The sequence below is a fragment of the Xenopus laevis genome, chromosome 5L (genome assembly GCF_017654675.1).
Source record: "Xenopus laevis strain J_2021 chromosome 5L, Xenopus_laevis_v10.1, whole genome shotgun sequence".
Lineage (NCBI taxonomy): Eukaryota > Metazoa > Chordata > Amphibia > Anura > Pipidae > Xenopus > Xenopus laevis.
In genome coordinates this window covers 123,894,472-123,910,935 of record NC_054379.1, presented here as the reverse complement: position 1 = coordinate 123,910,935, position 16,464 = coordinate 123,894,472, and the positions used below count along the sequence as shown (strand labels likewise).

Genomic DNA, 16,464 nt, shown 5'->3' with positions numbered 1-16,464 from the left:
TAAAATTCCAGGCAGCAATTTTAACTTTAGGGTTGGAAGAGGCAAAATAGGAAGGCTAATTAAAAAAATACACAAATAAAATGGACACTGAGGCAGCAACACCGGTGGGTCACGGACCCCGATTACGGTTGCCACCTTTTTTGGAGAAAAATACTGGCCTCCCTGTGTATTTTGATTTTTTCCCTATTAATAATATTGGGGGTCAAGCATAATTTTTATTGGTCAGCTGACAGCCAGTAAAATACTGGTCAGGTGACAACCCTAACCTTGATTCAGACACTGGGTGCAATTCCTTTCGCTGCATGCGCCTAACATTGGGCACATAACATTGGGCACATAACATTGTGCACCCCAGTGACTCCCATTGATTCCACCTTCACTACTCCTTTCAAAACCTGCAATTTAGTGGATTGCAGGGATAATTTCGAAGTTTCGAACTGCAAACCACAGTTATGATCAGTTACTTGTTGTAGCCTGCTAACTGCATTTAGTAGACACGTATATTATTTTTCAGTTGATTTCATTCTATTGTTAGTCATATCCTCCCAGATTTCACACGCGTCTGTGCTCCTCGTATCCTAGCAACCATCCTATTACGACATCTCCAATAAGCGCAGGAGCGCCAAACGCTACTACTTTCAGTTTCGCCCTTGGCCGCTCGCGTCCCTGTTTACGCATGCGCAATGCCATCTGCCCGAGTGTAGGCGCTTGCTTCGCCCATTGCCATAGTTACCGCGGACGCCGTATTGAAAGACAGCCAGGAAAAACGTAGAACTTGCTCTACAGTTCGTGTTCCGGATAGTAAGCGCAGAGCTGGATGTGACGGTATGTGGGCGCTCTGTATATCGGGGAATACCTGCACTTTATTAGTCACCTCCTCCTCGGCTGCCTATTGCCGGATGCTATTGAACAGCAAACTGGGGGTATCATTTCCGGCTGGCTCCTCCTTATGGGTTGCACTACGTGTGAACTCTGTATAGAACAGGGAACCTTATTGCAGGGGTTCATTTTGGTGGAGTTTATGGCCATGTATAGGCTGTTGCTTTTGCAGAGATTCAGGAAGATGAGGAAATTTGTTGAAAGGCAAATAGTTTGTGCACTAATATTGTGTCCCCCTGCCTCACGAGGAAACTTCGGGCGACTTCGGAAAACGAATCGCCGCGTGTGATTAGCGCAGGCGATTTTTCATTTTAGCCAGGCGCAGAGCGAGGGGAGGCATTCGGGGAGAAAAGTCGCGGCGATTAGTCGCCAGGCGACTAAAACTCCCCAAATCGCCCAGTGTGTCCCTACCCTAAGACAGGGAATCTTAGGGGAAGAGGAGGAGTGTATTTCACCAGTCTGACCTGCCCCCAAACTTAACCTACAATGGTTGCCCAAATTTCAACCAAAACCGTCCAAGCCCATGGGATTTGGCTAGGGTTGCCACCTGGTCGGTATTTTAGCGGCCTGGCTGGTAAAAATGATGGTTGATCCCAATGTTGTTAATAGGGAAAAAAGATAAATATATAGGAAGGCCGGTATTTTTTTACAGAAAAAGTGGCAACCCTAGATTTGGGTCAACCTGCACATCACTATGGCAAAGTGGTTAGAAGTAGGGTTGCACAGAATCCAGGATTTGGTTTGGGATTCGGCCAAGATTCGGCCTTTTTCAGCAGGATTCCAAGTGCCTGGCTGAACTGAAACCGAATCCAAAAAAAATCACATAGCATTTTGTCACACAAACAAGAAAATCAAAAATTTCTTTAGCTGCATAATATGCGAGTAGTTCTCTTTCTCCCCCGTGTCCCTATTTTTGATATGATGAGATCTAACAAGATCGAAACAGGCTGTCTGCAAGTTTGGATATATGGCTCTGAACCATTAGGCTATATCTGTGCTATAAACCAGTGGTTCTGGATGCATAGTTGGCCAATGGGACACAAAGGAGTGATTTGCATGTCTCCGCCCATGATGCCTTATGGGAGAATCAAAACTCAAATTTTTGGTATCTAGGCAGTGCTGTGTGTATGGCATGAGACAAGTAAATACCTTCTGATTCCAGAAGGCATCACTTTGCATATTTTATATATGCAAATTTGGATTCGGAATCTTTTAGAAAGTATTTGGGATTCGGCTGAATCATAAAATAGTGGATTCAGTGCATCCCTAGAATTAGAAGTATTGCCCAGTGGTTATCAATTAGTTTCCTGCCAGGAAACCATCTGGAAGGAGTTTATAGGGCTTATTTACTACACATGCACGTGGAAGTTGCAAAGTGTGATTTTGGATAAAATTTGCCACATTTTTTATCCACAATCCTACATGTATTTTTAATGAATGGCTTCAATTTACACAATGTCCATGTCTACTTCTGCAGCTATAGATGATACGATTGCCCCCTTTTCCAGTGGCTAAACCTAAACAAAGAAGATGTGGCCAGGTCTGGACTGGGAGTCAAAATAGGCCCTGGAATTTAAACTGCACAGAGGCCCAAACAGCCCCCCACCAGCCCAATAAATAGTGACTATCTATGGCATCTTACAGCAGCCCCTCTGGCATTTGCCAGAACCCACAGATTGCCAGTCCAAGCCTGTATGTGGCTGATGGCATCAGGGGTGGGGCTAGGGTTGCCACCTTTTACAAAAATTTCCACCAGCCGGTGGAGGGAATAAAATGGTGGGCCGTGACGATAAAGGGGGCGGAGCCACGGTGCACGATTGGCTGGGTGGGTCGTGACGTAAAAAGGGGCGGAGCCACAACACGCGTTTGGCAAGAAGCCGGCAGGAAAAAGGTTTGCTTTGACCAGGCTGCGGTCACGAGCTTTTGTTAGGTGTATTACAAATTTACCGGCAGCTACATTGCTGGTAAATCTGTAATACTGGCCCCGACCTTGGCAGCTGTTTTACCGGCTAGGCCGGTAAAATACCGGCCAGGTGGCAACACTGGGTGGGGCAGTGATGCTGGGGGAGTGGGCATGATGATGTCAGGGAAGGGCACAATGATGTTGGGTGGGGTTATGAGGCTGGGGTTACTCTATCACTTTTCACCAGTTTTCTCAACGTTTTTAACAAAAGTTTTGAAAAGGACAGTCCTTTGAAAAACTGTGATGTCTGTTGGACAGGTAGTAACCCTAGCTCTGTCTGATGAGTAAGCTCATTGCTTTAATTAAAAGTATGGGATCGATTATACAGAAACCAGTTCTGCAAAAACCTTTGAAGTACAGTAATGTCTCATTTTTGACTGATTTGCTTTTTCTTTCTGTACTAATAATACATTGTGGTTGATGATAGCTAAGCCACAATGACAGAACAAATCATGGTGAGTATCATTATATTTAGATGTTTTTCAATTATTGGCGAAATTATTGTTTGGGTTTCACAAGGCTGAGAAACGAGTTGAGACCCAAAAAAGCCTAAGAAAACTCGAAACCAAACAGGTGGCAACCCTAGTAGATAAGCCCATATATGTTTTAGTGGAGCTCATGTAACGCAAGACCAGCTTCTCTAACTTCTTCAACTGGGCTTCTCTCATGTAACCAGCCTGTGGCACCAAGAAAAAGGTAGCAGTTTCAATTGCAGACATAATAGGCAAAACAGGAATGCTATTAGAAATTAAAAATGTAATATAAAGGTTAACATATTTGCCACCTCTGATAAAAGTCAGGTTAAAAACACTTGAATGCAGAAAGGAGACTGTAAGGACAGTAAAACCCAAAGTAGTACATATAATAAGAGTAAATGGTACTGAAGAACTGAATGAAATCACAGAGTGTGCTCACAGGAGAGCAGAAGCATCACTTGAGCATGCAGATTGATCTTGTTACTTGTCCACATAATGATTTCTTTCCACAGGTCTCTGCTGGCATTTTTGGGATTTGCTATGTTCAAAAGTGCATTTGGAAAAAATTGATGATAAAAATGTTTTCCATAAGTTTCAAAAACTCAGCATCGCCCACCATGATTTATACTACAGGCAAATAATGAAAATGGAATATGTGCAGACTTCTGGGGAATATTACTTAAAAATAAAAAATATTCTTTTTAATCAGCTAGCTCTTCAACTTATATCTTCTTAGGAGCTACTGTATATTGTCTCTTTTTAACAAACACCCTCAATAATAACTTGTTTATACTGTCTTAAACCTTTATAACATATTTTGATTTATCAACATGTCTAATCTGCCAAAAAACTGTTATTTGTTGCATTGAGAATATGTCATGCAAAGGAACTTTCTGGTATACATTAATTTAAAATTAACATAATCATTATTGAATTTAGTATCTGCGTTATATCTCCTGGTCTGCTTGAGGAGAGCAAACTTCTTTTACATTGTTTCAGGGAACAAACAATGTCTTTAAGTAACATTTACAAATTATTTTAAAATCATCAATTATTCTTAATGTATACTGGTTTCTTGTTTAGAATGACATTTTCTTTAATTATGCAAAAACAGCTTTTGTGGGTACGTCCCCTTTAAGGAAAGTTTACAATCAGCAAATCATTAATAAATTACCCTCTGATACATGTAAGACAAGTAGATTTTTGCCAACTTTTTATCCACATGGTAGCTAAATGGAGCTGATCAGAGCATTCAGCTCTCAGGATCACATTTTGTTTGTATCTGAACAAATTAAAGTTTTGTTCTTATTAACACTCTAAAGGCCTTTCAATTTAGTAAAAAAAACAGAATCTGCATTCTGTGCTTGCTGGTGTATGGTGTCCAAGAACAATAAAGTGGGTCTTATATCTGATACAACATATGTTTTATCATGTTTACTTTCTGACAAACTGGTTTAGTTTATGAGTGATCAAACCTTATAAAGAAATCATAATACTTCCATTCAAGCACCAGATTCTATATCCTCTATATATGGCAGAAAAAGTCACTGAAAATAAACAAAGTGGCAACTCAGATGCCAACTTTTAACAACCTTTCTGTGCCTGTAGTTGACCAACTTTAAAGAAAGACTATCCTGAGACACAGCAATGTATGTGTATATATAATGTATAATATGTATGATATAATACCACTTATTCCATTCTTTCAGCCTCCATTTACAACCTTGTATGGCTCCCTCTGTGGATCCGATATCACAGTTAGTCGAGGACATGGACAGGCAAATCCCAATGCATCCACTACCAGAAGAAATTCAGAAGGTATGGGATTAATCACAAATCTCTTTGTGTGCGGAAGCAAAAAAATGCACTTTATGTCTCTTAGTTCAAGGGCTAGACAAACAGCCCAATCAAGGTGTAACAGTAATTGGCACTTTCCCTCCATCTTTTGCGCCACAGTTAATGCCTTCATTGGGAACATTTCAGAAATCAGCTGTGCAATCATATCAATCAGAACTACTTCAGTTTTATTTGGAGAACTTTCACTTTTAGCCTTTTCAGCTCACATCAAGATGCTCGTGATTATAGTTGTCCTTTCTTTGTCTCACCAAACTAGCAGGCTTTAGGAAAAGACTGGCTTTCACAGACATGTATGGTACACATAGCAAAATATACAAATGGTCAGGGACGTAACTACAGAGGAAGCAGACCCTGCGGGGGGGGGGGGGCGGAGGTATAGGTGGCCCAATGAGGCCTTAATTAATGAGAAATTTCAACATATATATTGGTGAAACAGGACAACTTCTGGATATGTTGGGGGCCCAAAAATTAGTTTGCTGTGGGGCACAGTAACATCTAGTTAAGTCACTGTAAATGGTGTTTGCGTATGCACATCTGGTAAAATATCAGTATGAATTTATAGTGTGTATGCCAGTTCTTTACATTTCAGTTAAAGTTGATTTCCCCTTTAAAAGCCTGATCATATAGCTTTATTCTGTATGTTCTTTCTCCTCCCTTAAAGTTAAAATACTATTTCAATATACATAGATAATGTGTTTAGTCTTCAAAATAGGAAAATAAATATCTGAAATTGTGGCAAGATGTGAAGAAGACATATGGAACATATGGCAATGCTGCCATCAGGGAGAACATTGTTATCAATGTAACATTCACAGTCAAGCGCAACTCTTTGTGCTCTATATTGAGATCATAAGCAGTTGTAGTACACCTGACAGTGTTGGGTGTAAAGAAGAGCACAAGTTATACTTTGTGGGGCCAATTTACTTAGTTCGAGTGAAGGAATATAAGAAAAAAAACTTTGAATTTCGAATGTTTTTTTTGGCTGCTTCGACCATAGAATGGGCTACTTCGACCTTCGAGTACGACTTCGACTTCAAATCGAACGATTCTAACTAAAAATCATTTGACTATTCACCATTCGATAGTCGAAGTACTGTCTCTTTAAAAAAAAAATTCGACCCCCTAGTTCACTACCTAAAAGCTACCGAAGTCAATGTTAGCCTATGGGGAAGGTCCCCATAGGCTTCCTAACAATTTTCCGATTGAAGGAAAATCCTTCGATCGATGGAATCGAACGATATATCCTTCGATCGTACGATCATAGGAAATGCGCTAAATCCTTCGACTTCGATATTCGAAGTCGAAGGATTTTAATTCGGCAGTCGAATATTGAGTGTTAAATAACCCTCGATATTCGACCATAAGCAAATTTGCCCCTTTGTGTGTGTGGGGGGGGGAGGGTGATAGTGTTTTGCACCAGGTTTTTGAACTTTTCCCCAACTGTGAATAGTACAGTGAAGTATAACCAGTCTCACCAGAATTTGCAATATAGCTGCATTAGTATCCATCCACTGTAATGCAAATACATTACCGCACAAAGAATTTTCCATAGAGCTGAAGTGGAGGACTTGATGGATATCTACCACTTCTAATGCACATTGAACTACAGCAACATTGTATTAACTCACAGAAGTGATGTCATGAATATATTATTTAGCTGTGAATCTGGGTTATAAAGCATAAGGGGGGCTGATTTATTAACATGCTAAATTACAACATTCACCATTACCCATAGCAACCAGTAAGATTTCTATTTTAATTTTATGTAACTTATCTCGAAGTAGCCCAATCAAAACTATTTGTTGATTGGTTGCTATTGCTAACACTTTCATACCTATTTTAGTAAATCAGCCCTTAGGTCTGTGTAAAGATTTGGCTTAGCCTGAACTTGTTGCCGCCTTATATTTTACAGTATTATGTAACCAATGGTAATTTGTAGCAATATATAGAAAACTGTAATAGTTCTGAATGAGGTACAGGGCAGAATGCCTTTTGTTAATGAAGTGGCCAGAATTGACCAATTTATATCAGCGACAAAGTAATGTTTTAAATGCTTCACATAGAAACTTCTCAGCATTAACCTTAAATTTAGCCTTTTCTTCAGGAAGAAGGATTATATATTCTGGAACACACAGTCACTAGAAGTGTTCTTATTTGAGAAAAGAGGCAGCACATGAATACACCGTGTTCTTCTAAAGATAACTTCTCATAACAGCTCATTTTGTCCCCTTTTTCAATAAAGTCAACAATAGTTTTCAAGTTGGAACCCGTGCCTTTCATTTTGGTTTTTCGGAAAAGAAGATCATATATCTGTTTTTTCTGAGTACATGTTGTATTTTCCAATGAAAACAGTAAATGACTGTTGTAACTTCATGGTCATCCCAGGGGGTCCTAACAAAAGCTTTTATCACATTCAAATGTTGCATGACTTTTAAACGGAGATGTTTTAAAAGTCAAACAGTGAAAAAGTTCTGAAAGTACTCGGTGAGGGTTATGACTTGTTTGCAGCAGATCATCACCGATACTTGCATAGCCATACCCTTTTAAGGTTCAATTAAGAGAACAAGTGGCTGTAAGTTAGTTAATAGAGTTTATGTCAAGAAAACATACACAAGTATAAATATGTCATGTTAAGGGAAGGGAATAAGCTAATCGGCCAGCATGCTCTTAACTGGCATCATAGAGAAGAATTTGCTTTTAAATTTATTTTTATATTATAGATTGGCTTGATCCTAGCAAGTTTTTATTTGGTCTTCATTTTTTTATTTATTATTGTTATTTAAATGATTTCCATGTTAACATTTTTTTCATAATGCAATTATATTAGTTATCAGGTTTGGATCACAGACCTCGGCAACAACAAAAATGATTCTCTCAGAGGCTACATGTTTTATTGTTACTTCTTAAAGAGCACCAATCATAACTAAAATCATTTAATAAGTAAATACACTGTGTGAAAGTTAAAATTGTTTGTTTAATGTAAATCATCAGCTCACTATACCTTCTGCAAGATCTCCCCTATCTCCACTGCAGTTCTAGCTGAGGCAGGCATCTTGGATTTCACTGGCTCCCCCTACCTATATCTTCCCAGCCAACTGTAGCTCTGAAACCTTGCACATGCTCAGTTGAAATTCCTTGGTTGCTTATCAACCCTTCTAAGCTATTTTCAATTCAGCCAAACCTCTGTGTTAGCTGCTTTTCAGTAGTGCTGCCACCTTCTGGAAGTTAGTGTGTGCCCTTCATTTGCATAATAACATCACCAGCAGGGGACAAGATAGGGAAATCTCCTGATACTTCTTGTGGAGGAGTTTACTAAAGCTAGGCATTCTGGGTAGAATACTCAAGGCACTGCTACAATCTGAGCATGCTCCTGAAATTTGCATGTTATAGTCTCTGTTATAGTCTCAGTATGGCCTCCCTCAGTGAAAGAAGAAAAGATGCTTGATAAAGGGGTTGTCCCCGAAACGTTGCATGTCGCACTATTAAACTTTAAAGCAAGGGCTTTCACCCTGCCAGCAATACCTGTGTGCCGGTGAATTCTTTTCTTCATATTGTCGTGGGTTTGCCGAAGCCCTTTTCCCCGAGCACCAGGGTTAGTATTCTACTGGGTGTGCGTGAGCAGTTTGAATTTTTTCCACAAAGCTCCCTCAGTGAAAGAACCCATTTGACAAAGCATGGGATTTTTTAAAACCTGCAGTTTTTTTCAAAAAACTATATATGTAGTTTGATTAAACGTGTTTAGGTTGTACTGGTCAGATTGTTAATATGTGTTTGATTTTGGCTGTGATAGGTGCCCTTTAATGCTTATCTTTCATCTTCTGTTCTGATTCCAAACCAACACCTGGTTTCTAGGGTGAGTCAGAACCAGCAACCAACCATTCAAATTACAAAGTAGAGAGCAGAACGAACAATATTAAACTCATAAAATGAGGACCAGTTACATATTTTTATTAAGCCAGCAAAACCAAAAAGAAAAGGAAGATGAGCTCCAGTTTAGTGGAGTGGCAACATAGAGCTATATATATAGAACTACAAGGAAGTAAGACACAAACATTTTCTATTGCCTTGTACAGACTTCAAATCCACATATCTTTTGGACATTGATGTATTTGAATGTGATTGTCTGAAACATGTTAAAAGTTAATTTTAAGGTAAACCACCCTTTAAAACCATAATTTTTTAATTTCTTTTTTCTAAAGACATACCTGAGGCTTACATGAAAGTCTGAGCACATCTTTTGTGCACTCAGTTAGCCCTACATAGTTAGCTACGGTGGTCTGGTCACACTTGGTCTGTGTAGCATTGTTTATTAGTATTGTGACTGGAATAGGAAATTAATATTGAGTGAGAAAATTTTGTGTTCATGTTCTATGATGTCAAACTGAAACAAGTATGGCCTTATTAAAGGGACAAAACATGCAGTACTGCTCTAAGGACCACCACCCAAAAACAGTTATATATAAATATATAATTCTAAGCAACTCTCCAATACAAGTTATTCATGATTTTCAGTGGTTTTAAATTATTTTGCAAATGTAACCTGCTGTTAAAAGCAGTGTTTTTTCTTCATACGTTCATGTTCTCTGAGATGTACCGTAACAGGAGTCAATTCTTCTCTAGGTGATGTATTCGGCTTTAACCCATTTGCAGCATTGTTTCAGGAGTCAGAGCAGTGCTGTATTTAGGTCCAGTGCCCCCCCCAGCTAGCAAACTTGCCATGCATGTTATGTCACTTCCTTGCGCATGATATCATTTCCCCCGCACCAGTGAGCTAGGTACCCATGGCACCCCAGCTCCACCATCATATTTGGACAGCAAGGTCTGATGGCTGTTGAAGAGATAATTTGTTTTTTGGCTTTTGCCTATATATAAATATGACCCTTAGGCAGAGCCAGAAGTGCAGAAAAAATAAACAGATATTTTTACATTTTCAAATAACCTAAAAACAACACAATGAATATATATTGTAGAATTACTTAGAATCACATTTTTTCACTTCGCAACCCCCCCAAAAATAAAACTTTTTTTTAAAGAACCCCTTTAACTCTTTTTGTAATGTATCCTTTTAATGATGTGTTTATTGTACTTTATCTTATACATTATGGAACCTGGTAACTGTTTCAGTGTCGATCTGCTACCCCAAGGGCCCAGCAGAATGCTTGATATTAGGGTTCACTTTCAAAACTATTAGATGCAGAAGCTGCCGCAAGACATTGGGTTTACAGAGTCTTACCCAAGAAAGGACTGATGAGATGGTACGGTTCATGCTGGGCCAATAGGTTCCTGTACCTTCCTACCCCTTATATACAGATTATACATTTGTAAAGAGAATAGAATTTTGGTTGAACTTGTTTAGTTATTTCATAACTAAACATGTAATTTAGAGTGTCGTGTATTTGATTTTTCCCAGATACCCCGTGATGAGACTGTGTGCAAGTATTGCGGCGTCAGCTACTTAATACTCCACGAGTTTAAATTATTAGAAGAAAAAATGAAGGCAATGGAAAAAGAACTGAAGTTTTACCAAGGAAGCGTGGATCGGGAAAATCAACTTCAAGATGATCTTAGGCATTTGAGACAAGAACTTGAACACAACAAGACTGACAGCGAGTCCAAAACCGAAAGGTTAGAACATGCTATTTGCTTTTAGTTTTTATTTTTAACACTCATTAATATAGTTCAAAGCAGATGTGTGAAGGGAAAGCAATCCTCCAGCATGCCAGAAGTAAAACTTTATTACTTAGTTCTTAAAGAGCAGTAATTAAATATTTACGCAACCTTTCCTTCCAGGCTTAGGGCAATAGAAAATAATAATCTAATGAAGAAATCTTTATCCTGTGGATCTTTAAATTTTGTTGTACCACATCTCCTAGCATATATTGGCTGACTTGGAATAATTAGAGTTGTATTTATGCCCCATTTTAAGAGCTAAAGTTACCAAACTCTAAATCAGTAGATAGTGGGGGTCATTTATAAAGTTCGCGCAGGGCAGATTGGTTCGCAAAGTGAATATATTTGCCCTGTGCATGGTTATATTTATAAAGCTGAATAAGAGGGTGCATACAGAATTGCGAATTTTTTATTCACAATGCGAATATCTAAAGGGGCTTTATAAATATGTCACAATTCGCAAATTGCGAATCTTTATGCGCACACTCTGCTACTCAATTACACCACAACTTTGGTGGCGGATAAAATATTTGCAAAACAGTTTTGCAAACTGCGAATTTAACGCTATTTTCGCGCACAACAACCTCGCACATTGGGTGCGCTCGCGCAAACTACTGTCTCATTTGCGCGCCATTTGCGAAAATTTATTCACACTGCGAATTCGCAAAAACCGGAAAGACGGGCAGAGCAGTGCAATATATTAGCGCTCAGCAAAAAACATGCGCAATACAACCATTTGCGAAAAATATGCGCTGCGCGAACTTTATAAATGACCCCCACTGACTTAAATATGGGGGTAGGTCACTAGTTCTTGCTTGATTAATGCCAAAACAAGCATTGGCTGTAACTCTTTTGCACCACGTTGCTTTCTCAACAAATACTTCTGTATATACAAATAATTGCAATTTTTTAAATGATTTCCATTTTTACTGTAATAACTGTAATAACAAAACAATACCTTTTACTTGATCCTTAACTTAGCTGCATAAACCCATATTGGTGGCAAAACAATTTAATGTGTATGCTTTTTAGCATACTTAAGGTATGGAGATACAAATTACGGAAAGATCTATTTCCTATCCTAGGTCCTATCAACATACTGTAGATCCAAATAATATACCCTGTTGTCACCTAAAGTATAAGTACGCCTTTTATTTTAGGATCCCCTAAACTTACTCCAAGCATTCCTCAGAATAACATGCTTTTCTCCCTGCATTCAGACTTATTCAGTTTCTCTATTATTTCTCTATTACTATTTCTAGTTCAGCTGCAGCTGTAATTACTTCCTTCTCTAGCAAGACTCTCCTCGTCTTTTTCTTTCTGAGCACTCCTTATCTCACCTATGTAGACCTCAAAGAGGTGTAGGGAGAAAGGTTTTACTCTGTTGTTGGCACCAGTATCAAACAGGAGAGTCTTTGTATGACCACTAGAGGTGCACTTGGTGTCTATGGGGATTAACCCTGCCAAGAAAATCATCAGCTTTTTTATATATTTTTTCTTGTCTATACAGACCGAAAGATGAATGCTTGTAACAGAAACCTATACCCAGCTGTGGCTTGGCAAAGGACAAGTCGCCGTTTTGCATCTGTTAATAAAACCATTTTATGCATGAACTTGTAGCGACCTTTATTTAATGTTACACAGTGATCCAGGCAGATCCCAACAGTGTGCACCCAGTGCTTAATAGAGCATTAAGTACTGTTCGAAAGGGCACGCCATTAGTCTCTAGGTCAGGGGTTCTCAGACTCTCAAGACGTGACACTTTAAAAAAAAGAATTGAAATATTGATGTTTAAAGAATACTGTTGAAAGTATAGTGACAAAAGTACAACCAAACAAAAGAACACTACAAAGTGTGAAGCATCGTTTTTTTTTTATTAGAGGCAAATATGCTTTTGTTGCAAACTCTTATTAAAGGAGAAGGAAATATATGGAGGCATTTTATTGCCAATAGATTAGCTGCAATAGTGCAAGCTAGAATGCTATGTTTATTCTGTAGAATGTTTTACCATACTTGCTGTAGAAGCTCTTTGTTTGTTTAGGATAGCAGCTGCAGTATTAGCTTGGTGTGACATCACTTCCTACCTGAGTCTCTCCCTGCTCACGTATAGCTCTGGGCTCTGATTCCAGCGGGGGGGGGGGAGGATCAAACTGAGCATGCTCGGGCAAGGAGGTTTAAGCTGAAGGCAGGGAGTCTGATACAGAAGCCCATGTGTACACAATAGAAGGAAAGAAATGCTGTGTTTCTTTTGACAGAGGACTCAGAGCAGCACTACTTTGAGGGTTTACTGGTATATTTAGGAGAACCTTTCTGATAAGGCTTACTTAGTTTTAACCTTTCCTTCTCCTTTAACAAATTATTTCTGTATGGAAAGAATTTAACTGAATCGTTTTATTTGCATTGGAGCTTAATGATTTGGATGGGTTTTGAAAGAGGTAAAGCTTGACTATACAGTGTATGCACCAATAATAACCTATAAAATATATACTTACTAAGTGTGCTTTATGATATATGACTAAGAATAAGGGGCCCATTTACTTAGTTTGAGTGAAGGAATAGAATAAAAAAAACTTCGAATTTCGAATGTTTTTTTGGCTACTTCGACCATCGAATTGGCTACTGCGACCTTTCGACTATGACTTTGAATCGAACATTTAGAACTAAAAATCGGTCGATCATTCGATAGTCGAAGTACTGTCTCTTTAAAAAAAACTTCGACCCCCTAGTTCGCCACCTAAAACCTACCGAAGTCAATGTTAGCCTCTGGGGAAGGTCCCCATAGGCTTTGGAACAATTTTTAGGTCTAGAAAAATCCTTTGATCGATGGATTCAAATCCTTAGAATCGAAGGATTTGAAGGATTTAATCGTTCGATCGAAAGGATTTAATCGTTCGATCGAAGGATTTAATCGTTCGTTCGAAGGATTTAATCGTTCGATCGAAGGATTTAATCGTTCGATCGAAGGATTTAATCGTTCGATCGAAGGATTTAATCGTTCGATTAATCGTTCGATCGAAGGATTTAATCGTTCGATCGAAGGATTTAATCGTTCGATCGAAGGATTTAATCGTTCGATCGAAGGATTTAATCGTTCGATCGAAGGATTTAATCGTTCGATCGAAGGATTTAATCGTTCGATCGAAGGATTTAATCGTTCGATCGAACTATTTGCAGTAAATCCTTCGATTTCAATTCGGCAGTCGAATACCGAGGGTTAAGTAACCACCATAAGTAAATTTGCCCCTTAGTGTTCATTTTTGTCACATTTGTGTTACAAATGAGAACAAACTTACAAATCCGAGTACACTGTACCTTTATATCATAAATCACTTTGTATTATATGAAGGCACTTGACCTTGGGCATCATCATGTATTTTTATGATCATGGCAGTCTTTGGTGTCCTAAAATCAGCTCTGCGAACTATGCTGGCACTATATAAATAAATGTTAATAATAATAATAATAGTTGAGATACATTATTGTACATATGTGGGACATACATAGCATTTATAGATGCACTGAATCCAAGATTTGGCCAAATCCAAGCCTTATTCAGCAGGATTCGCCTTTTTCAGCACAATCGCCTTTTTCAGCACAAAAGTGCAGTTAAGAGCACGATTCGGTTCAATGTTCAGCTGAATCCAAAGAATCCTCCGCATAGCTGGTCTGGTCTGGTATTGACATTGACAATAACTGCCCATTTAGGAATCAATAAAAGGAATGGTTTCATGTTTATTAAGCAATGAATTATGGGCATTCTAAATGTTTTCTAAATGATGGGAACTCTGAATCTGTTTGCAAGTAACTTAGTAACACATTAATGTATTTACACAAGTGGTATCATTATTGCAGAAGAAAGCAACAGCAGAGGGGCCAGGACATAAGAGAGCCTGGTAGTCACCTGCAGAAGAGTGATAATGAGACATGTGCATACACAATGGGACTGCAGGTTGTTCCCCCAATTTAACATACCTGGTGCTGGGTGGCCAAATTTTCTGGGGGGCCCAGGGCCATAAATTAGCTATCCATACTGCTTTATTCTGCAATCGTGCTTAGTATAAATTCTGTATAAATTAAGTCTCTGTAGCAAACTTAGAATTTTTACAAGAATACAGTTTTATTGCATAAATATTGGCATATGGCACACAGATTGATATTCAGGGGTGTTGGCTTGTATTTCCTTGGCTAAAAATGTGCATTTAGAATGTGCAAGTTATCAGCCCTTGTGACTCCACATTTCTGCCAGTGAGCCACTACTTTTGCTTAAAAATTTAACTTTTGCTGCACATGATTGCTGTTACATTATTTGATGTTAACGGCACCTTAAAATGTATTAATTCATAGACCAAGCTAGGTAAAACGTAGCAGATTTAAAAAAAAAATAAGTTTATAATATATCTCCGAGGCCAGAACACACACATACAGGAAACTGTTCCCTTAATGGAGCCACTGAAATGCGTTTTGGATGTCTTGAAATTGTAAAAAAAAGCCTTTTTTTCTACAAAATTAACCAGAACATTAAATTTAATTTTACATTCTGCCTTAATGGAACACAGTAACCTGTTCAGTGGAGCAACAAACCACTAAGAATAATAGACATTGTTCTTGTAGCAGTTAACAAGCTAATATTAAAAGGCAGGGTGGATTGGGGGTTTCTTGTACCCTCTGCACAGATGGAATGACCTAACAAAGGCAAACACTGAGGGAATATTTAAAGACTGGAACAATACATTAAATCCCTTATAGTGGAAGGAAATAGGGGCTTTTAATGATTTCTTTATTTAATGAATGAATTCATTATTATAGGTCCTTAGGACCTGAACTAATAAGAACTTGATCAAGGAGCCAATGACATTTCTTTTTACAGGTGGCTGCAACAGTTTAATTTGGCATAATAATTTATTCATATGTGTATGAAGCCTATAATTAAGGCAGTTGTTCCCAAAACGCATTGGATTATACCTATCCGCAATTAGTAGCTGACAGAGATTTATTTTCACTTTCTTTTAATTGTGTCACAAATCAATAAATAGTTTTTGTGAGAAGTTTTGTGCAAAGTCCATAATACAGAAATAATAATGCGCCAGTCATGTAATGTCCAGTGTCAGGTTGAACTGTTGAGCCAGGGTACCCTGCCACTGCTGAGTTGGGAAGGATTTGTAGGCAGATACAACTAAAGGGGTTGTCCACCTTCCAAAAACTTTTTCAGTTGAGTTCTTTTCAGATTTTCCCCCCAGCAGTTTTAGAAAGGTGAAAAATTAGATTTACACTTCAATATAGAAAAACGGTCACAAATAGAAAATAGTTGGAAAAAGTTTTAATATCTGGTGAACTATCTGAAACCAACTGAACTTTTGGAGTTTGGAAGGTGAACAACCCCTTTAAACATTAGGGCAATGACATTGGATATTTCGTTGCCCATGATTAATCTCAGATACAGCGGGCATCAAAATATTTCCTCTCCATTGGCTAACATGCGAATCACTGTTGGGGAGATATACAAGGCTCCGCTGCTGGCTGCTGTTTCCATGTGAATTCCATGTTGGCGAGCAAAAAGGGATACAATTCAGAAGCTTTCAAAATAGACACCAACTAAATATTTTAGGTGAATATTCTCCT

General features: G+C 38.5%; 1 protein-coding gene across 1 annotated transcript in view; it reads left to right on the top strand.

The window, feature by feature from the left end:
* The first annotated feature begins 597 nt into the window (after nt 1–597).
* The window catches only part of LOC108717039 (leucine-, glutamate- and lysine-rich protein 1), a 77,395-nt gene continuing 61,528 nt past the window's right edge, over nt 598–16,464 (top strand). Inside the window, exons 1-3 of the mRNA XM_018263764.2 lie at nt 598–825; nt 5,028–5,136; nt 10,586–10,800. Of these exons, the coding sequence (XP_018119253.1) occupies nt 5,047–5,136; nt 10,586–10,800 (305 nt within the window). The 5' untranslated portion in view covers nt 598–825; nt 5,028–5,046. The remainder of the gene's footprint in view (nt 826–5,027; nt 5,137–10,585; nt 10,801–16,464) is intronic.